Source organism: Oreochromis aureus, linkage group 15 (genome assembly GCF_013358895.1).
Source record: "Oreochromis aureus strain Israel breed Guangdong linkage group 15, ZZ_aureus, whole genome shotgun sequence".
Lineage (NCBI taxonomy): Eukaryota > Metazoa > Chordata > Actinopteri > Cichliformes > Cichlidae > Oreochromis > Oreochromis aureus.
Genome location: NC_052956.1, coordinates 876498 through 903357, shown reverse-complemented (window position 1 = coordinate 903357; position 26860 = coordinate 876498). Strand labels below are relative to the sequence as shown.

Here is a 26860-nt window from a genome sequence, read left to right as displayed (position 1 = left end):
CAACCAAGCATTGTTAGCCACCGGTTCAAAGAACTGCTGCCTTTGTGACTTCTGGCATCACATGACACTGCCAACAAAGGAGAAGAATCAAAGGCTCCCACACACTGCAGGCCTGCTGCTTTACCTACTTACCTATTGTCATATGATACACACACACACACACACACACACACACACACACACACACACACACACACACACACACACACACACACACACACACACACACACACACACACACACACACACACACACACACACACACACACACACACACACACACACACACACACACACACACACACACACACACACACTCTGTTGTAAATGTACTGAAAATATTCTCCTGATCGTCACTTCCATCAAATTACATACATAATTTCCCGCAGGGATCAATAAAGTATTCTGATTCTGACATTCAGCCTCACCAGCTCCATGCAAGACGTCAACCATATCTGCAACAATGTGAAGGAAGCTACTTGTAACTTATTAGGTGTTTATAAGAGCTCTGTTCTCTTGGAGCCCTCAGCTGTGAGAAACGCATGGCCCTCATCAATAGTAAAACACATTAAAGGCTGCAATCAATCTGGCAACACACACACACCCTTCTACAACATTCAGTGCACCAGACCCACCCAAGACAGGAGTTACCGTCACACCTTTAACTAATGTTTCTATGTGAGACTATGATAACATCAAATGTGTGCGTTCCTCTGTTCAGCCATACACAAATGTACACACGCACTCACACACTGGTATCCCTCTACACCAGCCCCCATCTCAGTCCTCACTATCAGAACCCCCCCACACACACACACACACACACACACAGTGTGCGAGGCAGACAGATGTGGTGCTCGGCAGCACAAAGCCATGCTGAGCTGGGCTACTGAAACATTTGTCCAGGCCCTCTGGGAGCCACAGATCACTGACCACTGAATAAATTGTCTTCTTTTGCATCTGACTTCCACACGCTGTCCCTCGTGGGACTCAGCTGAAGGGGACAGAAGGTTGACCTCGAGGCTCTTTGCGCTCCGTTCCTTTCATGTCGGCTCTTTTTAACTGCATTAGTGTCAACGAGGCTGCAAATATTCTTTTTAAAAGAGTGGCGCTTTCAGCATAACACTCGAGCAGAATATTAAAGCATAGACTAAAATGCTACAAGCTAATAACGTTAGCTGTGTAAATGATTTATATAAGGATTGTGTTCAGTGCTCTATTTTTAATCGTGCAAACTACAAAATAAAACTCCAGCGTAAACATCTCATAATCCACACTTTGTCTTTTATTTCAGTGTGCTATAATTTTATTATTATTGTGGATTGCAGAGCGAGTAAAAATGCATGAAAACTGATGACATCACCTGTCATCCCGACAGAAACACTGATTAGTTTTCAACAAGGACAGAGGTCAGTGAGCTGTGGATAACACCACTATATTATTTTCCTTTATTTTTACTTGAAACTTTGTTTAATAGGAGCATCAATAGTAGTAAACATATGAGGCCTGTGCATCTGTGGTCTTGGTGCAGACCTGATAATGGGTCACTTGAGATTTGGAGTGGGACCTCAAATTTTCCCAGCAGAAATTGGCATCACAGAGAAAAAGTGAGGAAATGAGTGCTGCACAGAGCGACAGTCTGCCCGCTTATATTTCCTAACAGTGGCTTCATTATGTGTTTAGTGCAACTGAAACTGAGTCATGAATAGAGGGTGGACTTTAAAAACAGACATGTAATCCTTTAAATGACACATTAATACACGGCCCTAAACTTGCATATAGGAAAAGGAAACAAACCAAACTGGTACATGCAAATGGTCAGCAGGATAAACACACCCTGATGTGTGTGCACCCAAACATACAGAGCTCATCAGATGGTACTGCTCAGCAGGACACACCCTCCTCTGGGGACCTGTCTGGCTGTCCCCACCCTCTACAAAGCAACCATACAAAAATCTCCCCGGAGACTCTGGAAGGGAGAGCAGGAGGAGGAGCTGGGGGGGTTGGTACGCACACACACCACGCCCCCACCCACACACCTCCCATACCCCATCATTATTGTCCCAACGAGTCCACAAGGGGACTAGAAGAGAAACAGTGCTGTCCCCTCCTCCCCGTCCCCGTCCCCCGATAGCACCGTGCAATTAGTGGCTCGCCACTATTGTCTCCTTGAACAGACTCGCTGGCTTTCATCCTTAGAAAATGTCTATATACATGTCTCCATAAGTGCACTGGCTCTCCCAGAGTGTGTGTTTGCTGTGGTGTATTAGAGATCTGAGAAACTACAGGCACACCCAAAATACCGAACGCCGTGACCCTCCCTTCTACATCCATCTCTCATCTTTCCCTCCGTCTATCCATCATTCCCTTGCTCCCTAAACTAAACTGCTGTGACGAGCCCCCGGCGAAAGCGACACTGTAATCATGTTAACATGCCAATGTGACTGCTTCCTGTCTGGAAGAACTGTATATCCTGCTCCCAAGGGCATCCTCCTATTGGCTGAAAAGCTCTTTTGGCACCTACTTCAGAGAGAAGAACGCTTTCTCGTGCTGTGCCCTCTAAACAATGTGCTTTTAGGTGGTTTATTTTTCAGTCTTTGAAATGAGTGAGAGGAAAGTGTCTCCAACTTGTAGCAGGATTGGACTAAAATGATACGACAGCTAAAGACACTGCACAGCCTGGCGCTGGAGAAGAGGTCGGGCCAGGTATGTCCCATGTAAGCGACACTGCACCGCAACTCCCAGCCAAACGTTGTAACATTGCTCTAGGTCAGGGGTGTCCAACTCCAGGCCTCGAGGGCCAGTGTCCTGCAGGTTTTAGACGTGTCAGCTGATTTAAATGGCTAAACGACCTCCTCAACATGTCTTGAAGTTCTCCAGAGGCCTGGTAATGAACTCATCATGTGATTCAGGGTGAGATCTAACACCGGCCCTCGAGGCCTGGAGTTGCCCACCCCTGCTCTAGGTGCTAGCTACAGCTGCTAATAGAGTGAAAGGGTCCTTCGACCTTTGCATTTTGAGCAACTCTAGAGGCAAACAGCGCGCTTTTTAACAGCTCAAAGTGCCGCTCTTTTTAAAATGAGCCTCTGTCATTTGGTGCTGAGCACAGATTACAGATTTTATTTTATTTTAAAGAGTGGCCCCGCTTTGTTGCCAGATACTTGCAACAAATTAATGTACAATCGTCCATCTCTTGTTTCAGAAAGAGGAAAAACACCTAAACTTTTAAAGGTTCATTTAAAAATAAATGGTCAGAGGGGCAGTCGTGTATATTTTTAAGACTTGGGGAAAAAAAACTCTGCAAACAAAGGAGCATCACCAGATGAACCCTTTATAGTGCCAGATACCTTATAGCTGAAAGTATTTGACATGTGGATGTAAACATGTAATCGCACTGCTCTCCCAATCCAATTAAAACTTTTGCAAATGCAATCAGTTGTTTGTTCTTTTCTCTGCTGCTCGTGTGATATATTAATAGCCTCGTTTGCAGCATTTTCATTGTGAAGTTTAGATATTGTGCAAGCTGTGAGCTTCTTTAAAGTAACTGGAATCACAGCTTCCCACAGTATTTCATTAAGCCACTGTGAGTGTTTTCACTTCTAGCAATGAGCGATTACTTAACGTGGAGCTATTGTGCCATTTTCAGCTCCTTATATTTATTCTTAAACTGTAATATTCATCCTACACTGGGCCTTGGTGTCTGTCAAACTTTAGCTCATCTACCTTCACCATCGCTGCCCCTGTCAGGCCAGCTTTCTTCCAGCTTTAAATCAAGCAAATTAGCTTACAGTTATTTTCTAAAGCACTGACCTGACATCAAACATCAAGAATTAAATAATTTGCTTTTATTCATTTTCATTGAGCAAAAGTAAATCCTCACACAGCACGAATGATGCGTCCATCATCAGGACTTCTTGCTCAGTCCTGCCCAAATATAATTACAATATTTCCTGATGTGCCCAAACACCTTTCCCCGCCTCTCACCTGTGGACGTAGTGTAGCTGATGAACTGAGTCGATGGCCAGCACCATCTCAGCCAGGTAGAACTTGGCCATCTCCTCCGGCAGCCGGTCCTCAAACTTGCTGAGCAGAGTCAGCAGGTCACCGCCGACATAGTAGTCCATCACCAGGTACTACAGAGACGCCAAAGTGTCAGACAGAAGCACAACGACAGACAGCAGAAACTGTACAGCACTGCTTAGAGCCAAACTAATACAGAGCAGCCTTTTTTGAAACAACAAGAACAAAGCTGCAAGAAATGAATCTACAATCGTACATCTCTTCTTTCAAAAAGAGGGAAAACACCTAAATGATGCAACTTTTACAGGTTCATTTAAAAATAAATGGTCAGAGGGGCAGTCGTGTATATTTTTAAGACTTGGGCAGTGTTCAGGCTAAAACATTTGTTTTGAGAATGTGGGAAATGGAATGACAACCAGTTGTGGCATTTGAACTCAGGGTCGTGGAGAGAAGTCAGGTTAATTTGAGAACGACTGCCTGGAGCAGCCAATGGGAGTGTGAAGCAGTCTGACCAATCAGCTAGCTCCAAAATCATTCCTTCAGGCTTTTAGGTCAGTGTTTTTTGACCGCGTTGACTTGTTGCTACAAGGCTAAGTTATGTTGGGCTTACTGGTAAAAGGTGAATGCACCAGCCACAATGTGGAGGTAGCACTGTTGTCTAAAAAATGAAACGTAGGCTTGAAGAACAAAAAGGGAGAGCAGCTATTATTAAGGGAAGTTATCTGATCTAACACAGACGTATACAGACGTACCAGATTATTGTCATCCTGGAAGGCGTAGTGCAGGGTGGTGATCCACTGGCAGTCCCCATTCACCAACACATCCCGCTCCTCCCGGAAACATGCCGTCTGGCGAGAGATACAACACCCCATAAATGTCACACGTACTGGAAACTATGTGAGGTCAAAGGTCTCCTATGCAAGCGTGTGCTTAAAGCTGGGAGCATGTTAGCAACTCGCCTTTGGACAACAGGGCTCGCGTAAAATCTCCCCGAGCTGCTGCTAAACACATGAAATCAGCCAAGTTTACTGTCGTTTATAAATCAGCCCCATTTCGTTTGCTTCAGGAAACGCTGAGAGTTGGACGCGAGTAGCTGAATAAAGCCAGAATTTCAAATTTAAGAAAAATATGATAAGACTGCTCACCTCCACTTAGCTCACTGAACACTGGAATGTAGGTTTACAAAAAGTAGACGTCACTACTGTATAATGCAGGTGGAGGAGGCTACATTAGGCAATCAGACAGGTTGTCTGGACATATAAATCCATCTGACGACATTTGGAGGTTTAGTTATTCGGGAATAACCTGATTTCTTAAGCCTAATCCATCTTGCCCACCTACAATATACCCAGAGCCACATGTGAAATCTGATCAAATCAAAATGTTTTGGGTTTTTATAAAAAGCTCCACACATCTACACAAACATAAAAAAAAAAAGAACATTTTCATGTTTTAAACACACCCCGACCTCTCAGTGATCTTTCAATCTCAGCAGTCTGACTAAAAAAGAAACTGAAACCGTTCAGGCTGTCTGAACCGCCGCCTTAAAAAAATGAAGACCTAAAATAAAAGACAAATCAGGCCAGACCACAGCATGCTCAGCGTGCATGTCTGCGTGTTGCTTTACGTCCTCTCCTACACCCAGGCGTTTGCACACACACACACACACACACACACACACACACACGTTTTGGTGTGTGACGTTTGAGGCATGGAGACTGAAGACTCAGGGGACGGACAAGAATGTGAGACTGTCGGGAGAGGTCGATGAGAAAAACATGCAACAACAAGCTCTGCAAGAACTCGCAAGTGAAGGCCTGTTCTGTGCATAGACAGGCACTTTGTGTTTTTAAATGAGTGATCAATATTTATTAATATTGTGTGTATATATAAACTTTCCCCTGGAGTAACAAAAGATACTCACCTCTGCTCGCTTCAGCATCTCCCACTTGTTGAGAATCTTCATTGCAAAAACTTTGTCAGTGTTTTTCACTTTTACCACTGCAACCTGCAAAAAGAAAAAAGAAAGCTGTTATGAGAGTGAATTTAATACTTGGTGTGACGGCGAGGCTGATGACGAACGAAAGCCATTTACAAAGATCCATCCATTTATTATCTGAGCCTCGAGGCAACAGGAAAAAGAGCAGGATGTGGATGCACAAGAATCATTTTTCAGTGATGATACTAACACAGACACACAAAACAGCAATCAAACAGATGTGAATAAACAGTTCAGACATTAAGGAAAAATGTAGTCTAATTACATTAAATGATCTAGATCAGAGTCCATGAGTATGGAGACTGAGTTCAAAGAAAAAAGAGGAAGAGCTCGAGAATCAAGTCAAACAGTCGCACGTAGGGAAAAGGAAAAGAGAGAAGAGAAGCACGGGAAGGAATAATCATGCAACACTGGATAAAAAAAAAGAATAGATCCAATATGGACCAGGAAGCGGTGAGTGGGAAAACAAAAAGGTGGAGGGGAATGAGACGGGACCAGGAAGGGAAAATAAAGCATTGAGGGTACGGCGGAAGAACCAGCAGTGTGGGGGGAGGGGGCAGGAAGTGACCGCAGACACTACCACGCAGCTTTAGGCTGAGCGAGAACACACACGTGTGGACCACAGACTTGCACAGCTGGACACTCGAATGTTTAATATGATCAAAAATGTAAAAAATTGTCTCATCAGCTGTTTGAGTCCCTGTGATTTGTAAACAGGCAGTGATGTGATACTGATTATCAGAGCTAGCACCATACAGAGCCTGGTTAATAACCAGGCTCTGTATGTAAAGTAAATAAAACTAAGGTTTTATGTTCTCTTCTGTATAATACTCGTAATGCTATCAAGTATCAATATTTCCCAAAGTACTGTGTCAAAGATGGGGAAAACCCCAGCACAGCGTCAGCTGGACTTTTCATGTTCCCCCTTTACTGAAGCGGACCGCTCAGCTTTGCAGCTTCTCACAGACCTTGGACCGTCTTAACAGCATAAACAATGGCCAACTTTTCCTTGAGTGATAATTGCTGAACACTGCTCTGACAAACTTGCCCTGGCCTTTACATTTTGCCAAAAAAGGAGCTGCGCAGGCAGCTGTGCAAAGTACTGCGAGCTGACAGCCAAAACGCATGTTCATGCAAATTTATGTCCCTGCTAATTTCTCTCATTCTTCTTTTTCTCCTGCTTTACTGGCCCACAAAAGGAAAGAAGAACATTTGCTTTGGCCTCGTTGACCAAATTCAAGACTAAAAACTAATTCCACACTGAAATAAACCTAAATGTAAAAAAAAAAATCTTAAGAAAATTATAAAAGCAGAAAAAATACAGACAGAGACAAAGATGCAGAAAAACAGTGAAACAAACAAAGTCAGTCGACGCAACAGAGGGGTCTGCAGTCTATTAAATTAACCAGGGGAATGCTACTAATGCAATACAACGATAACATTCCTGCAGTGTTTGGATTTCCCCGAGTGATCCCTCACCAGAGGAGAGGAGGCGACTGCAGGAGGAGGACAGGAGGACAGGGGGAGTGCATTTTTCTGGCAACATCGAGCTGTTTTTGTCCTCTCCTCCATCTCTCCTTTCTGTTCTCTCAATTTCTTTCTTCATCGTGTCCTCCCTGCCCTGCGTTTATGACTTCACTCCCCCCGTTAGCGCCGTCTTCACAATTAGTTTATCAGTAAGGACCGGACCAGAGCAGGTAACTTCATTACTCCACAGACCGAGTAATTACAAGTGAAACTTTGGCGAAATAACAACCGACGCTGTATTTACAAGCACGCGGGCTGCTGACTGGTGACTCAGTGTGACAAGCAGTTCAAAAATGTATAGCACTGACTGGCAGCCAGCGAGTCCAAGGAAAACATGGTGTTTACAGCAAACGAGGTCTTCCAACCTCATCTCAGGCACTAACTACACCAGACAGAGCAGCTCTTGGCCCTTTGTGCTGACGAAGACTCATCCCAGTCCCTAATGGGAGCATCCTCACAGGCAGCAGGCCAGTACAAACTGGTCCATTCATCAGGCAAACTCCACGGCGTCACGCATCTGCGCCACCCCTCTGCCTGCTGCTGACAATGGGAGGATGAAATCAAAACATCCTGTGTGTTCTCCTGACCGCCTCTCTGGTAACTGTACTCTGCTTCCTGTGTCTGCTATCACCATCACCACTCTGTGCTTAAAAAAAAAAATAAAGATGGCTCAAAAATCCTAAACAGTTATATCTGATCTGGAACGTAGTCGTAACTATGAGCCACCATTTTTACAGCTGCTTCCAGCATAGTTACATACATAAAAAAGTAGATCCAGTCCAGTGTAATCCATCTTTGATATTAGCAATGGACCAAAAAAAGTACATTTTTCAGCATTACTAACAGGTGTGTCTTCTTTCTGCAGCTTCCTCATTCACAGGAGTCACCACAGAGGCAGCTCCACAGGGTTAACAGGCAGGAGGGGACGTGTCCACCAGAACTGACCAGGTGAGCTTGTATTTATGAGGCAAATGTGTAAAACACGACGCCGTGCTGAGGCCTTTACACTTAGGTGAAATGTGTTTACTGGCATCAGGGATGTTAACGGTTAGCCAACGAGGTGTTTGAACGTTGGGGCCCCAACTGGAAATACTAGTCTGTTGAACTAATCATTCATATATTATTAACGCATAATGACAGTTAAGTTTTGGGTCACCCTTCTTTTCCGAGAAAATGCCAACAATAATGCTTCACACATTCAACCTGCAAGGGACAGAGGGTAGCTGCATAACCAAACCAAGCTGACACTGTGCTTGTTTTAGAAGGCGGCACGTAGCAGCATTTTAAATAGATTTTTATTTGTGAATAATTACGAGTCTAAAAATGGCTCCTAAAAACATGCAACAACCGTATGGACAGTTTTCACCATTTTCCCACTCACCCTACTTCCTCTGAAGGACATTCATTTTTGCCACTCGTATGTGCAGCCTGGTTCATCTGGTCACTACGCAGAGCTCGTGATCATAGGAACAGACTGACCGGCTGATCAGCAGCATTGCTTTTACACTCTTCACCACAACAGACCATTTCACCAGTCAGTATATATTAGAGATGGCACGATACCACTTTTTTATGTCCGATACCGATACCGATATCATAAATTTGGATATCTGCCGATACCGATATGAATCCGATATAGTGTGTTTTTTAATCAATAAAACTGTTCTTTTAATATCTTGCTGCATTTTGTATAAGTTCATACTCAAGTTTAAGTAAACAATAACACTAAAGCTATTCTGTTATACCTGTATGTAAAAAATACACTGCACCCAAAATATTTTATATTTCAGCAAAACTGATCAATCTAATAAACTTAAACCTACTCCATCCTTCCTCTTCTGGTATTTTAAAGAGTACTTAGCAGAAATATTAAGCAACCTAACTAATAGGGTTGCAAACTCCCAGCAAAAAAAAATAGGGAACCATCCCCACCCTCCACCTCATGATGCTTAATCGATGTAATCAACTTTAATTTGATGCAGGGTGAAAAAAAATGCACAGAAATAAATTATTTTTCAAGAATAATTAAATAGATTCAACATCTTTCTTCAACAGAATTGCAGACTGCACAGATGGTACCTTCCCAAAGGAAAAAGTACTATAGCTTACTAGGGTATATTAGACTTAACAGTTACTATATACAGTAATGGACTTCTATACATTTTACATCAGATTAAAACTTTGGGTGTAAGATTCAGATAATTATTTATTAAAAGCTAGGCATTTTAAATGAGAATAAGAAAGAAAAGTATGTCTTTGTGCCCCCTTTTCCCTGTTCATGCCCTATCGGCCCCCCTGGCTACACTTTGCTAGATCCGCCCCTGCACAGTTACCAGCCGTCAGCTACGTGAAAAGGATCCTGGTGTGAAAGTAATATTAAATAAATTCTAACAACAGCTTATCAAGGTTAAACGTGCTGCTGTTGTTCAGCCGCTGGTTTCCTCTTTCTGGTGCAAAGTGGGCCAAAAACAAAGAAGAGAGACGGACTCGCGACAGAAAAGCCGATCAGCTGATCATTGATCAGTTTCAAGATTGAAGTAGCTGCAGGAAGGTGAGGGAGAAGAGGCAGTCGCTCCATATATCGGTTGTTAAGCTTGACATGGGAACGCTTTACAAACATTCAGAGATGAACTTACACACTTGCTTTACTTCTCTCTGGGATAACTTCCTCGGAGATGAAATGCTGGTTTGGTAGCGAGGCTACAAATACACACAGCCGCTCTATCACGTGAGGCATACTGCTCCGACGTGCTACGGTTATGAGCCGAGTTACGCCGTGTCGCAAGTTTTGTGAGGTGTTTTTTTTTTATATTTAATGTATCGGATTACATTTTTAATTTCTCACCGATATCCGATCCAGTAATTTACGTCAGTATCGGACCGATACCGATACGTAATATCGGATCGGTCCATCTCTAGTATATATCACTAATGATGTGATCTGATCACCCTCACTAACCTCTGGTGCACACCCAGTCATTTTGTTCTTGAAGCCTGAAACTGCTCAGCTCAGAAAAGAGAAACAAGAGTCACTATCAGACGTCCAAAGGGGGAAAGAGTTAACGAGTAATGTGGTGCATTTCAAACTGTTTTGCAGCTCCCTTTATCAGGTCACAATTACAGTTATTCTTGACCCAGGGGCATTGGAAATAGAAGCCAGCTTCAAATGAAAGGCTTGTTTCCTTCTCTAGTTGACAAAAATAAAGCGCCTGGTCACAGTTTGATAAAATAAGGTATATTTTTATGAGCTGATTAAATAGTAGAGCCACGGGACAATCACGATGTCTCCCAAGCTAATTTAATTTTTCTGACACGCAACACCCGTAAAAACAGATGTGGTTTAGTGAAAAGGCCGCTGGAAAGTTACCACGAGGTAGCTCCATTCAGGGGTCAGGCAACATCACTGAACACAAGCCCGAAACAGAGACACACAGCGTCACGTGACTCCCATATTCACACAGCAGCACTCCTACCAGCAGCTCAAGTAAGCACGCCTGCATGTGATGTTGGTACTGCTATATGCTGCCAGGTGTGCCCGCTTCCAGACCGACTGACATTTCTCTCTCCGTCTCGTTCCGTGTATCAGAGCGTCTTCAAAGGAATTCCCCAGCTTGTTTCAACAGATTTTGGATAACAATGCCAGATATGAATTGTCTGCAAGCTTGAAGCAGGGCTTACGACGATCATATCGAGGCTTCTCGTAGAAAAAGAAAAGGTCTGAGCAGCATTGTCAACTGTCAGATTCCATATACGAGCTTACGTTATGCAACACAGTCATCTGTCCCTTCAACATTCCCCAGCTTTGACATCATTACCTGAAACCCAGTGACAAATGCATTCCAACTTCCCTGCGGGCACACATAAAAGAAGAAGGAAAAAATAACAAAGAAAAAATGTTTTAATAAATAAACCCTCAGTGGACGGCTCCTCTGAACTCCACTTCATTTTCTGTTCACAGGTTCAGCGTGAGCAAAGCTTCAAAAAGCTCAGCTCGTGCTGCAAGTAGAGTCATGCTCATGTGGCAGACCAATGCGACGCGCTGCTGTTGGAATGCAGCAGAAAGAATTCAAGGTTGAAACGCCACAACACTCTCAGCTCGCATAACACTGGTATTAAGAGAGAACGGCCATTTGTTAAGAAATACTGTCTGTTAATCACGTCGTCTCTGCTTCAGGGAAGACGCACTGTGTCACAATGATCATGTGACCAATTAGAGCAGAGCCCATTACAGGTAAAGGGAGAGAATCCATCTGCAGGTTTGTGGACTGCTGCAATGGTTTGAGTGTGAAATAAAAATAAGGTGTTACCTCTCCAAAGGCTCCTCGTCCAATCACTTTAAGGATCTCAAAGTCTTCCTTGTGCAGGCGCATCTGCTTCACTTTGGATGTGAAGGGTTTGGCTGAAGAGAGAAAGAAGACAGAGGTCAAGTCAGAAATTTAAAAAAAAAAAAAGAAGAAGAATTTCTCTGGATAACATTCAGCTGCAAGCTTTTCAATTTTGCTCTGTACAGATGTCGAGCTCCTCCTAAAAGTAATGAAAGTAAATGGCACTCCCAATGTGGCATTCAAAGCAGCAAATAAACAGCTAGCCATTTATAACACAGTATAACATAATCTAACAATGTGGATGATGAAGACTGTCAAAGCATTTTATAGCCAAGGCTACTTTTTCATGGTCATTGTGCAGTAAAGAAAACGTCAGTCTGGTTTTCCGTTTCTAAATGACGTCACTAATAACCTTTGGTGCTCAAAGCGGGAACGTCTACATACTTCTGTCTGAGCCTCAAATGACCCACGCTTGTGTTCGTAATGTCATAACCCGCAAGAAACAGCCATTACATTCCCATGTATAAGGCCCCATGTTCCTCTAAATTAACTTTAATAAAGTGTTTGTGACCACCTGGTCTTTCTAGCAGATGACAGCGGATCCAGATAGGCTGACCGATAACGCTGGCTATTGTTAGGTTTGCAGTTACGGTTCCTGGTTTGGGAGGAGCTGCAAGGGGTCTGTAAGGGCTGCTGACGTCCTCTCACAAAGCTAGACAGATTCCATCTAAGGCCCACAAAGTCAGCGTTTCCCTCATTTGTGGAAGGCTATTCAACCACTTCCTGGTTTACATGATCTCAGCATGCCAAGGATAACCTGGATAAGCTCAAAGTTCACCAAGGTCAGGATATTAGTTTCAGTGATGGCTTTCTGAAAAAGTTGATAGATTAGAATTATTTGTGCCTGTTTTTCAACAGTGCTTGAGCAGTTTTATTAGCCACATTTAGCGTGGCTAGCATACATCCAAGTAGGCGTTCAAACACGAGCACATGTTTGATGTTTACATACAGTCGCACTCTCGGTTAACAAAAGACTAAATCTCCATCTAATGTAGAGCGGGCTTGTGGCAGACAGAGACCGAGAGTAATGACTAATCATCAAGCTAAACTTGTCTGGTTGCTGTAACTTTACAGAACCTCCAGTGTTGAGGAGAAAAAAAAGGACCTTCTCCCACTGAGAGACGGGGAAATGCCTGCCGATATAAAACAAACAGGTCACTCATAGCTCAACAATCTCTCGCTCTCAGTTTTCCTCACACTCCCTCCCAACTCCGCCGACAGCTGGCCTGCTGTGACCGCAGGGCAGAGAGAAAGCGAGGGCCTGAGTAGTCTTGGCACACATTTCCACAAACCTAAAACACACAAGCAACCCGGCGGTGACACTGTGTGAGGCTGGGAAATACATGTTTAATCATATCATTAATTTTCCTGCAGCATAAGTCGACCAGAAGCACTGAAGCCATGTCTAGTGGTTGACCAACCATGATATATTTGGAGTCAGGAGCCAGCTTTCAGAAAGCAGCTAGGGAAATGCGACAAGTCTGCAGAAACGATGACAAACAAGACTGCGACACAGCCAAATAGTTCTTTCTCACAGAGCGCTCTTGTGCGCCCTTGCTTCACTTTTTCATGCGTTATCTAACCTCCTGACAGAGCCAGCGCCAACACAAATAAAAAGCCAAGAACTCAATACACGGCTAGAAACAACATATCCAGGCAACAGCTACGTCTGCGTATCCCACATGTGTGCAGCTACACTGTACCCACGTCGTCTAAAGGTGCCGCACTCTGACGACTCAGTGCTCTGCAGAAAGAGCCTGTACATAGCAAACCCCACTCAATGTGTTTGTGTGTTCACAACAGGCAGGCGGTGGCATCCCACTTCCTCAGGAGATGCTCCGGCAAACCACATGACCAACTGACTGAAGTCACATGTCACCAGAAAAAACATGAAATAAAAACATACAGCGAGTTTTTGACCATCAGATTATTTTACTATTAATTTTGACCATCAGCATTCTGGCAGGTTCTCGTGTTAGAGGGTTAAATCAGTGAAACAAACAAAAACTGAAACGAGCATCTCCACTCTGGAGACTGACTGGACCTAAAGTGAATTCATGCAAAATAGAAATGAATAAAGAAACAATAGAAAAAATAGAAAATACAAAACTACTCTGAATGTTCTAATTATTTTCTAACTAATGTCAAAGCTCCATGTGCATGCACACACACAGCAGAGCAGCCAGCAGTCACTGTAGGAGAAACACTGGTATGTGAGAGCATTCATCCAAACCAAATTTGAGGCAGTTCACATGAGCGATGATTGAAATGAGTGAAGTAGAGTTCACAGCTCATACGACAGGATTTATTTAAGATATGATGTCCAGCTATGTGACAATTTAAATCTTGCCCTGTGCAAGTGTCACTGTGTGACACACCAATCAGTGAATGTGTTTTATTGTGTTTTGGGATTGCCACCACACTCTGACAGTCACCATCACTTGGCTCAGGGCTGATGGTAATCTTGCTGTGTACAGCAAATTCTGTGGTTTCAGCTGCCAAACACCATTTTACCCTGTACCTAACCATGTGGCACGTTTGCCACGGTTAAGATAACATCTTGCTATGAAATCCCACCGGATTCATTTTAATTCCTGTATCAAAGGTAAACAACCATGCCTGAGCAGCAAACAATTATAAAGCGATGAAATCCATTTGATACGGTGTTTTTCTCTTTACTGGTAAAACACAGTGGGAGGATCCAGAACTGCTTTTACACTGTAAAGACAAAAGAACTTCATATTCAGAGTTTGACATGCATAAATTGTTTCTAACTGGATTCTAACATAAATGTTGACGGTTGAATCAGCTGTCCACGTGCTCAGCAGCAGCTCTCTGACGCCACACAACTGAAATTCGCCTCCATAAAAGCTCAAATCCAGATGAGTTTGTGATATTTTCCTGAGGACATCAGGGGGATTTGACAGTAATGTCCCAGCTCACTATGATAAACTCACAGCCTTTCAAACTTCCTGTATCCAAATACATTTCCTGATCAACTCCAAAAATTAAATCAGATTTTGGGCCAATCCAGCTCTCTAGTAAAGTTGTTCATGGCACAAAAATCAAACCAGTCACATAATCTCTGAAACCAACTGTGATGTGTACTGAAATTCTTCACGGCAGTTTCAGTAGACGCAGTTATCTCAAGAGGCAGACTGCTGGTTCAACATAGTGGACACAAATGGGCCCCCTGCCTATGAACACAGGGGGTCTAATGAGACCTGATGTCAGACACCACGTGTAGCTTACGTTACTCTGCCATACTGACTGTACTACCTAGTAGGATGACCACACCATTTGTCACCCGCCTTGCTTCCTCACCACATCTACCTTCTCCAAGTTGACCTGAGGAGGTAGAGTGGGAGGCTGTGGACTGTATGGACTCTATTACATATAATACAGCAAAAGGCTAAAAGTAAATTCTGGATGCACTCTACAAGTAAAAGCTAACATGGTGGCAGGCCGTAGAGTAAGGGGAAGAGTCACGCCAGCTGAGAAGGAGAAAACACTGATTAGTAGCTGCACGCTGACTCAGGAGCTCCACTGAAGCAGCCACATGAGATATGGCTTTCATCTGCGAGCCAGGAGCCCACAGGCACCGTCCACAACAAAGCAAAACTGCAAACTCGGACACAAATATGTGCACGCAGACACACACAGAGCGAGGGCAAATTCCTTGCATCTACATCTGACACATAATTGCTGACTCTGTCTCGCTTTGGCCTTGGCAGAAACTTTACAGCCAAACATATTTCACACATCGCTTTTCTGAACAGGAATTAAACAGAAGATTAAAAATCATTGGGCGCCACTTGAAGAGCAGATGGTTTATTGGTGAAAGGGCCAGATATGATTGTGTAACACTTGTCTATAATTTACACATCCGTCATAAGTTTGAGTGTTTTGGAAATAAGAGACAAATAAGGGCCATTTTAGAGACCCTCCCCAGTCTTCTGACTGGCTGCCCCTCGTTGCCAAAAACTTCTGTCATGGGGGGGGTCGGTCTCTCTCTCACTCTGATTGCACTCACTCATTTACACGGGGATCAGTTTTTCTATAGATTCATGCAGATCAATAAAAGACATGCCACATGCTTAAAAAAAAACAACAACAAAAAAAACAAACAAACAAACAAAAAAAAACACATACCATAAAGTATGATCATACAACCCAACTCACTAGCAAAGTAGAGACATTAAAACATAGCAACCGTTGCTATGACAAGGTGTGGTAGGAATCCATTGCAACACTGCGAAGGTAACCATCCGAGCCTCCAAGCATGACTGGAGCCGTTTTGCAATGTGTAGCTGAGCCAAGATATTAAAAAAAAAAAAAAGACATGTCAGTGTCATAAAATTGTCCTGCATGAAGACACTGAGGCGCAGACAAACAAAGTACAATGAAAGATAAATATACATATAAAATACACACACACGATTTAGTAGAAAGTCTTAGGATGCAGCGAAACTGGAAAAACACGAGTGACGCCACCTAATCCACACAGCCAGACTGGTTTAGCCCAAAATGCTGAGTGCTTATCAGGCCCATCTTGTTCCAAAACCACAAGATAAGTCAGTGCTGGTTTGTGTGAAAATCACTGTTTAAAAAAGTCGATTGTGTTCACTTAGCAGCTGTCCCCCAAAAAATGATTGACTGAGAAGACAGACGACAGTACAGACCTCCACACAATACCTCCAGGCTGTGTTCAAGAGAACCTGGATGGTTCTGATAGAAAATAAGCCAACCTATGAATAAAATTGATGCAAATATTTCCACTAAAGTCATATTTTCCTCCAGACTGCGACTCAGAGCTGCATACATGGGGACAAAGATTTAGACGTATGTCGCTCATACATTACGCAGGCAGCTTCAAATCTACACAAACTCTGAGTCTCGCCTTTTTAAGACTTCCATTGTAAAGGCATGTAAAGATTACACTGGCGACAGTCACAAAATATATTTTATGCCAATAAAGTTGGATAAGATCAAACTCAGATAAGTGAAGGGAAAGAAAAGACGACATGCAGGCAGAAGGAAAATGTAACGACAGGCTGCAGTGCTTTATAAACACGGAGAGTGAAAAGAGGAGTGCATCACAGAAAGTCTCACAGCAGCTTACACCAGGACAACTAAGTGATGGTTCAGGATTACCTGATCCGGCTCCAACTATAAACTTTATCAAAAGGAATGTTTTTAAAAGCACGGAGGACGTCTGTCTCCCAAACTGGGAGCTGGTTCCACAGGAGAGAGGGCTGATAGCTGGGAACTCGGTCTTCCATTCTACTTTTGGAAACTGAGAACCACAAGTGAGCCTCCAGTGCTCGGTAAGTGTGACACTATGAATTCATAAGAATATGACGGAGCCTAATTATTCAAGGTGAAGAATTTGATATTCAAGTATGGAAAGCCAATTGACAGGAAGGATGAATTCTAACGAGTATGGAAGGTAACTGTAGGATAAAAACATGAATAAAGACAGAACAGAATGGAAACATTAAGACAACATTAAGTTCAGCTTGTAAGAGTAAGTGAGGCTGGCAGCTCTGGGGGAACAGTGTGTGGGGAGAGAGCCAGAAAAGGCATCCCAGCCACAGGCAGCGGCTGAGCCAGTTACAGTAAGTGTCCAAACCTTGCACCCGCGACGTGCTCCAATCCCATCCCCGGAGTGGGATTGGAGGGACATCTGGAAGCCATAATAAGTGATGTAATGACACAAAAATGCAGCTTGCAAGAGAGACAGGGGAGACAAATGAAGAGAGGGGAAGAGAGGCCTTTCATTATCTGACGTGAAGAAGGAGAACGGCATGGACAAAGAAGAGCAGATGGCTTTTCCTTCCATCTGACCAAAGTAGGGCTGTGCGATATGACCAAAATCTCATATGCCGATACAAGACATTTATCGTCCTGACAACGATATAAATCACAAACATTTTACATTTTCTGTAAATTCTGTGGACTTCGGGCAGCTCGACTTGCGTGAAGTGTTTTCAGCTGGGTGTCGTGTAACTGGAGTCGAGTGTTATATAAGTTGAAATGGCCGCAATTTTCTTTGTGAGTATTTATTACACGGCGTGTTGCGGGGAAAAGCCTGTTCTAAGCTTTATTTTTTTAGCACCTGACGGCTATTTTTAGCTTCTTGTCCGTAAACACTCTGCATACTCTTTCACGTGATTCAGTTTATTTTGAAAAATCTCAACAGGATCTTCAGCTTTATTGTGAAAGGTTTATGTGGAAAATAAACAAGCGGACGGCGGAGCCACGCGATGGTTTTACTGTCGTTGTTGCTAACGACAACGCATAAAAACAGTTGCTTGTCGCTAGTGTGGTTATATTAAATATAAGAGAAAGAGAGAACTTTAAGAAATTCTACAGTGACCAAAACGATAAAAAATATTGCCGTAAACAGTTTATTTTGCGACACCACGAAACAAACGATAGCGTAAAATGAAACGATAGACGTTTTCATATCATCATCCGATATATACCGTTATATCGAACAGCCCGAGACCAAAGTGAGCTTGTTGGAGAGACAAACTAACCATATCTCATAAACAAGCCAGGAGTCTTCATAGACTGTGGAAAGAAACAAGGGTAAACTAATATGAACAGGCCTGAAATTGTGATTCAGACGTTTGAACACTGCTGCACCATTATGGTTTATTTTTATCCTTATTTGTTAACATTTCAGAAAAGATATACAGTTAGGGGAATAATTATTTAATCCCTTGATGAATCTCCAAGTTTGCTCAATTAACAGTCTCTAATTTGTAATGGTAGTCCATGTCCGGCTCACAGATTATGATTTGTTCGCCACAGGCAGTCAATCCGTCAGTCACTGAGCTGGCTGTTTGTATAAAGCACCTCGTGGCCCAATGCACTTTCCTCTCTTCCAAGGTGTGATCATTTGGACATGGAAGAACTAAAATGACCGTCAGTAGTCCTCGGTCTGGAGGTCTGTGCGGGATCTTGTGTCATGGGCTGAGGATGATCATGAGAAAAGTGGTTCAGCCCAAAAGTAGGCGGGAGGAGCTTGTTAATGATGCGATTTGTGAACATCCGAAAGATTTAGCAAAGACTTAGGACAAAGTGCTGTGTATGAAACCAAAATCTAGCATCAACGCGACCAGCTGCATTTGGAGGAAGAGAAATGCTAAGTGTTACCCAGCTCTGCCTCTAACATGACTGGGATCACTGCCTGCAGGGATAAGGATCACTAAACACGGAGCTGGCTATTTTTCATACAGGTCATCTAATATACCAGCTTGCAGTTAAACATGGTCACTGTTTTTTCTAAATTACTGACATGAATATGACATCTTAGATCCATGATGTCAACAGAATCCCACCAGCTCTCCTGTATAATCTTCCTGCTTCTGCTACCTTCTGTCCTTGGAATGAGGTCATAAAGCCGTCATTCCCAAACAAGGTGTAATCGGCTTCTCTGTTTAAAAGTTTCCAGGTAACAACATGAAGAATGAGATATTCATCCTCTATTTTTCTAAAAATAGGGCCATTATAAACCGTTCCACACCCATCATGCCCTATTTTATATAAATAAATACAAGGCTTTGGTCCCCTACAAATAACAGCTGCCTGATTACAAAAGTACTTCCCAGTTAAATGAAGGCTGAATAAATACTATTAAGTGAGGGCTATATAAATAGTACAGCAAGGTCATCAAAGGAAAAATGAAAGCTGTGTGATTCTAATAACCTAGTCCTTAAAAGGAAAAGTGACTCGGTGCCAGAGGCACTTCAAAAACCAACTCTTAGCAATTTAACTGCAAGTAGCTTAAAAACATCCAGTAAATTACACAAATTACAGATGGAAACAGAACCAGGCCCCTTTATGTCACAACCAGAGGCTCCCCCAACAGATGTGCTGCCAGGCACAACCTGCCCCGACAAAAGGTTTGTGTGTCCATGCAAAGTACTCACAGGTGATGTCATGAGGCACTGAAAGAAGCCAAGAAAACAGATTTTGCAACATATGATGCATGTTAGCTGCCATGGATAGGGGCAGGGATAGCTCAGTAGGTAGAGTGTCTGCCCCATGATCGGAAGGTCGGGGGTTCGACCCCACTGAACGGCTACCCTGAGGTACCCCTGAGCAAGGTACCGTCCCTACACACTGCTCCCCGGGCGCTGCATTGGTGGCTGCCCACTGCTTCACTGGGTGAATGGGTTAAATGCAGAGGAGTAATTTCCCTTCGGGGACTAACACAACACACTTTACACTTTACTTATGGATGTGGGCCTACACCACTAAGTCAATCACAAGAACCAGAAACCTAAAAAGGAAAACTAGGGGTCGCTTCCATAACACATTAACAAGCCTTTAAGCATTAAATTGTATTTAATACTAGTGTGCACACCAGCGACACCAGCATTGCCAGTGGTGTCTGTCTGCACAACCCTCCCCACTCCCACAGCCAACCTCAAATTCCACTCCATGTCGTTTTCCCTTCCCTGCCATCCTGACCAGTTTCTTTTCCTTCCCATGCCTTCATCTCTACCAACATATAAGCTCTCCTGGTCTTTTCCATCTGCTTTTCCTGCTCCGTCACACTAATAAGAGGGCGGGAATGGTCAAAGGCCTTAAACTAAACAATCTGTGCCCCACAGCATTAAACACACAAACAGGATGTTCCCAAAATATTAAAAAACCTCAAACACCAAAGAAAAGCAGAGGGCAGGGCTTGACAAAACAATAGATCAGATCTAGTGTGTGTTACAGCTCAGAGACTGGTGCAGTGAGCATACACCCAGGCCAGGCGATGTGAGAAAAGCGGCCTTGGAGGGGCTGGGCTACATCACTTTCTGCTGGCTATACAGGAAGTTTTCACAGGACTTCAAAGAGGTCTCCAAACCAGCACATCGACCTGTTCAACCCACACCACAAACAAGTCGATTTACACAATTCTGTGTCAACACAGCGTCCCGATACCATCTGCAGATAAAGAGCCAATATGAAAGGAGCCTGCCAGGCTGTTACCCAGCTTGGCCGGCTCTCCTTACTGTCTGCCGCTCTGCTGGTGGTGGAAGCACCAGGTGCTGCATTGTTCCTCTGCATGGTGTTGATAGTGCACATTGATAACACAACAGGTTTTCAAGCACAGTGGTGTGCAGTTCAAGTCACACATACAGTCTTGATCATCTTACAACATATAATAACTAAATTGATGCTTAAGATGCAGTGGAAATCAAGGTCACCAGTACGACTGGTAGAGATGCACCGATTGACCTGCAAGGGACAGGAACTGGATGATTTCCAGCATTCTAATCCCAGACTGGAATCTTGTCGGTCAAATTCCCATGTCTGATTGCAGGCTGGTCCGTTCCATTCATGAGGAACATGCACACTCACAGCAACATGCTAATATCTAATTAGCATAAAAACCCCTCACTGTGAGCAAAAACACAAAGTTTGCCAAAGAATAAACAGTGCTGGGACCACGAAACTAATCAGACACCTCAATCAACCTCACTGATCTGAACACGGACATTTTGAAGAAGCTAACAAAGGGAAAGTGTCTAAAGCTCAGAGCTAGCTACAAGCTAGCAGCTTCGGTATAATCAAAGGAGCAAAGCAGTTACAAAGAAAACTGAAAAAGACAAAAGCGTGATGCCTATAAGATACTGGAGAATGATACTTAACTTTTGTTATGCTATATTAATCTGTTACACCTGCAATGAAATAAAACTTTCATGTGCTTTTATCAAGTGAAGACGACTAAAATTTAAACATTTGTTTAGAGGTGGGGCCTTGTTAGCCGTGAATAAAAGAGTAAATAACTGTTATTAAAGTTAATGAAGATGGGGAGAGAGAAGGATAGCAAGACTTTGGTTAAATCAGGTGGTTGAAAGGTACACCCAGTTTTATATTTAAAAAGGTCAATGCCTGGCATGTCTGTCTCCTTTTGCCAGGACAATCAGCTGTAACAGACTTACAAATACATAATATGTGATGTTTGCTCCGAACACATCTCTGTGTTGGAAAGAGGTGGATGACGTTACCAGAGAAACCGTGACAGCTGTATGAATCTTCTGCTTTTACTGCCAGCACAAGACTGGTTTCTCAGTCCAAGGAACAAATGACTTTATGGCAGCCTCTTAGCGCCTTTACAGGCCAGAGCTCCCACAGATGCCGGGCATGTGCTGTGGGAGTGTTCTGCAACACAGGCGAGTTTTTCCAATATTGTGTGCATAAAAATTCCAGTTGGCACAGCGTGCACGCAACAATGTAACTAGACTGGGCTAGACTGGGATATGGCATCAAGTTCCAGCAGCAGTTCATAAATTTCAACATCAGTTAAATTAAAGTCATCAGACACTTAAACAAAAGCAAGAATTTATTGCCAGTGGTGTTCCAGCACCAACATGTCACAACACACTGACAGATATTACAGCACACATTTCCTATTGCCTTTTCTGGGCTCATCCTCTCGCTGACTTTTCCCCCCCTTTCAGACGTCGGCAGCTTGTGGAAAAGAAGGGGGGGTTCAGTGCTACAGTCACTGGTAAAACAACCCAGCACTGACACTGCACCATTTAAGGCTTTGATTCCCGATGGGACCACCCATACTATAAATGGATCCACCCAAATGGATTAAGGCACCCACTTGTTTGTGCATTTCCTAAGAGCTCTAAATCAACAGCCAAGTGGCTGACAATGATGAGAGTATTTAGATGGCTCTGCTGCAGAGTGAGAGAGACTTTCAAGTCACAGGTAAAGAGAAGTCAACCATTTAAAAAAAAAAAAAAAAAAAGCATGCTTAGTAAGAAGATACAGGGGAAGAGTAAAAGGAGGGAATGCGGGGAATGCTTCCACTGCCATCAACCCAAGAGCCATTTGATCTACAGACGACGTAAGGTCTTTTCTCCTTAGCACCAAAGAGCCTGAACACATCTTAATGCTATGTATGTATCATGATGCAGGTAACCCAAGATCCCTTTCATGCGCTGCAACCCTGCCCAGGTAGGCATGTTCAAGCTCACGCTGACAGGAAGAACCTGAAGCTGCAGCCACGAGAAGAAAAATAGTGACAATACCATAGAAAAAAGCAAGCAAAAATGAAATCTGTTGTCATGGCGGAAAACCTGTCCCAACATCCTCTTGGACATCTCTAGGCATCCTCTGAATCAGTATTTGGAGAAACCATCAGACTGTGCATGAATCAATCTTCCAAGCTAACCACATTTTACCAAACCTCGCTGAAATTTAACACCAAAGCTAAATGAATCAGCTCTCAATGGAAGCAAACAGAAATGAACTATTGCTCCACTAGACCGAACTTTTCTACAACCATTCTCTTTTTTCATGGTTTTGTAGAAAGGACAACTCATGAAATCACTGCCAAAACCACAATGACTGAGATAGTCCATATATTTATATGGGTCATTCTGTCCTCCTCCCTCTGCTACCACAGTGGATTCATCACTACAAAAGATATTTGCAACAATTTACAAGATTCTGTCAAATCTGAAGCTACATAATGATCGCTTTCATTTTAGATTGTTACAATGCTCAAACCAACATGAGCCCAAGAAATGTAGCAACACAGCAACAGCTGAAAAGACTTTAACATGTTTCAAGCTCGTTCAACAAAGGACTCTGCAGTACATCTGCATCGTCCCCCAGTGGTGCTAGTTTCTGTCATTATGCAAAAGTACTGTTTAAAGGTTGGGGAAACCTGCAGTCAGCTGAGACTGAAGAAGTCACCTAGATGATGATGAAACGTTTCTCCCACTGAAACGTCCAGATGAACAGAATTGACCCGGGGTCCTCACCTGGATGACTGAGCATGCATCAAGTCATTCTCAGTCATCATTTCTTTATCTAATCTCGAGATACGTCGTCAAAACCAGAAAGGTTTTGTTTCACTTGCAGTCCAGCAGACAAAGAAAATGAGACGATAGTTGATCCCTCAGTGAGAGCCAAAATAGCCCCTAATTCAAGAACGCTTTAGTTAGTGTGCCCCGTCTTGTCTGTGCACCTCATTGGACCATCTGAGAAAGCAACACAAACTGATAAAATCTCAAGGATCGTTGCATAACCAGTGGGCCTCCTGTTTGTGCATCTAGTTCACACCAAAGCAAAATCCAAAAATACAGTTTACAAAGTAAGTTATTGCTAGTACCCTAACACTGTGAGACAGTCTTGTAGTCCAGATGGTGGTCCCTCCGTTTTCAAGTGAATATTGGGAAGGCTGTAATGTTAACAAACACTGAAATATGGAGAAAACCACGAAATTACGGCTTTCTGCTCCCAAAATAAATGGAGAGGACTGAAGTGCTACGCTATATATACACTTCCCACTGCTGCAGCCATGCACAACAGACACTTTCTAGGCCACAACCAGTCCCGTTCACTGCGAAAATACTAGCTCGGCTACTAATTATAACCTCCAGAAGAAAGGTGTCGGTGCTGGGACTTGTAACCAAAAGCATGCTGAAAATATTCATCTGGCAACAGCTGGGCGAGTTAGGACGTGCTGCCTGTACAGAGCTGAGGGAAGGTACGCGTATGACCATCACAAAGGGTAGAGCGGCGAGGATGGTAATGAGGCAGGGAGCAGGGCTGGGTGTTTCCCAAGCCATTATTACAGAGACTAACCAGGTTCATATTACAAATTATCAAAGCAAGCAGAGATTATTATGAGCTAATAATCCTTTAAATGACTTGCAGAACAAACCAGACTTGTGGTATCCATTCATAATGTATTTAGGCACAAAATCACTAAATTAATTCAATTAACCTGAAAACCAATTATAGGATCTATCCAACAGTTAACCAGGCAAGGAAGCTCAGGTCTGATCCATTTAGGAATTCTCCATGAGCTCAAGCTCGGCACTGTAAGCTGTGAGAACAAACAGCGGCCGCGCAATAGCCGTCAGACACTTAGATAACAGTTACAGGGCTAATGACCTCACTGATAAGGAGATTGAGTCAGCGTGGGAGGCTACATACAGCGGGGACGGCCACTTGTTTTGACGAGGATGTGAGACAACCCCAGGTGATCGCAGGCACCAAATCTCTCAACATGCTGATAACCGCAGGCTGCACAGTGTGCCGGACGTAGCGTATCACCAGGCACTGTTCTCCCTCCACACACCTGCAGTCAGTGCGCTCAGGCTGGGGGTCACGTTACCGTCTCCCAACATCCTTTTACTGCTGGGTGGACTCATCAATGTGAAGACAAACGACCTGCGTTTCTAATGAAGAAAGAGGCCACTGACAGAAGAAGCTGACTTTATTTGGAAAAGCAGAGGAAACACAGATAAAGCAGACGTTCCTGATACCGTCCATAGAAAGCTGTTCAAGTCTATTGGAAACCATTACACCTTGTCACATGTGAGGCACTTGCAAATCTATGAAATATTTGAAGTTTTAAAACAAAGCAAAACCTCCATCAAGAATCTGTGTTTAGGGCCAGCTTACTGTCTGCTAAACACCCCAACCAAAGAGCAACTGTTCAGTTACTTAGAGTCTGTCTTTACAGCCTATAAAAGTCTTTCTTCTTCTTCAGCATTTAAACATGCTACGTTTACAAGCATCAAGTCAGACGAAATGGAAATGGAACAGCTTGTTTCATGACCCGAATGCCTAAGCCAAGGCCCAGTGTGTGTGTGTGTGTGTGTGTGTGTATGTGTGTGTGTATGTGTGTGTGTGTGTGTGTGTGTGTGTGTGTGTGTGTGTGTGTGTGTGTGAGAGAGAGTAACAGAAATATTTACATGACATTTCCTTTTTTAGAAAAATAAACATGACACATTTTCTTCTGCTCACATGTGTCGACTCTAAAATCTGTCCAATCAATGAACAGGAAGGAAAAATGAATGAAGCACCTAATTGGTCTTGTTTTAACTGCCCGAGGGGAGAAAAAATGGATTTGGGGTGATGAGATTTACTCAATTGCAGCATGTCCAATTGTTTTGTCTGTTTGCTGACCTTCAGCAGAGGGAGGAAACGGTGTGAGGCAGCTCTCTATATATAGAGGTGAACAACAGAGACGATTCAGTGGAAAACAATTGAGATGACAATCAGTTCGACCGCAGGATTTCCACCAGAGGCTTCTGAGGAGAGGGACAGCGCAGGACGCCGTAGTGGGCTGTGGGTTCGTCAAACCACATAGAATTCATTTTAATGTTTAGGGGAATTTTAAGACGTCTATTTACAGTCAGTCTCTCAGTTGTGTGCATTACAGGTCACAAACCCATTCTCACACACTTATCCACAAAACCACCAAATCACTGTGTGTGGAACAAACAGGCTTATGAGAGAATGTGTAACCAGACTGCCCAGCATTGCACAGACGCTTTGTTTTATCATCGAGAATTCGCCCAGACAACGAATCAGCTGCATGCAAGCTCCACCGGCCTGAATGACCGCCATTCAGGTAGAAGATGGAGAATTGTGCTGACAAGCTGCTGACATTATTTGAGTCATGTGTCTCCAAAGGCAGGAGGTCAGAACAGCGAGTGCAAGAGACATAAATGCATAAAGCAGTGTAGATATTAAAGACGGGCCTAAAAATAGACAGGTCACTGTCAAATACGCCACCATGCTACGAGCCAAGGTCAACGCTTGATCAGTGTCAGCAAGCAGCACAGAGGCACAAAGAACGACAACTGGAACCGATACGAGCCAACTCTGTGGGCTCCCCTAATCTATTTCAACTATTTCAATTTGTCCTCATTGCTCGTGCTCTCATCATCTTCGCCTAATTTGTCACATTCCCCCTCTCATTATCCAGTTAAGGAGATTGAGCCGAAATGCCACAAATTGCAAGACTGAATGCTAATGTGTCCCACAGTGGTCTGACTAAGCACACACAACTGACAGTGTCCATCGTTTGTGCTAACAAAAGTGAAGTAACGCCAAAATTATCTGTTGTTTTCCCCGAAGTTCTAAAGCAACAGGAAAAAAA

General features: G+C 43.4%; 1 protein-coding gene across 3 annotated transcripts in view; it reads right to left on the bottom strand.

The window, feature by feature from the left end:
- Positions 1–26860, bottom strand: part of cdc42bpab (CDC42 binding protein kinase alpha (DMPK-like) b) — a 68010-nt gene that overhangs the window by 28344 nt on the left and 12806 nt on the right. For all 3 annotated transcript variants that reach the window (XM_039598776.1, XM_039598777.1, XM_039598774.1), the window contains 4 exons: positions 11854–11945; positions 5945–6028; positions 4773–4868; positions 3985–4133 (listed from right to left, as the gene is read on the bottom strand). In XM_039598776.1, coding sequence (XP_039454710.1) covers positions 3985–4133; positions 4773–4868; positions 5945–6028; positions 11854–11945 — 421 coding nt within the window. The remainder of the gene's footprint in view (positions 1–3984; positions 4134–4772; positions 4869–5944; positions 6029–11853; positions 11946–26860) is intronic.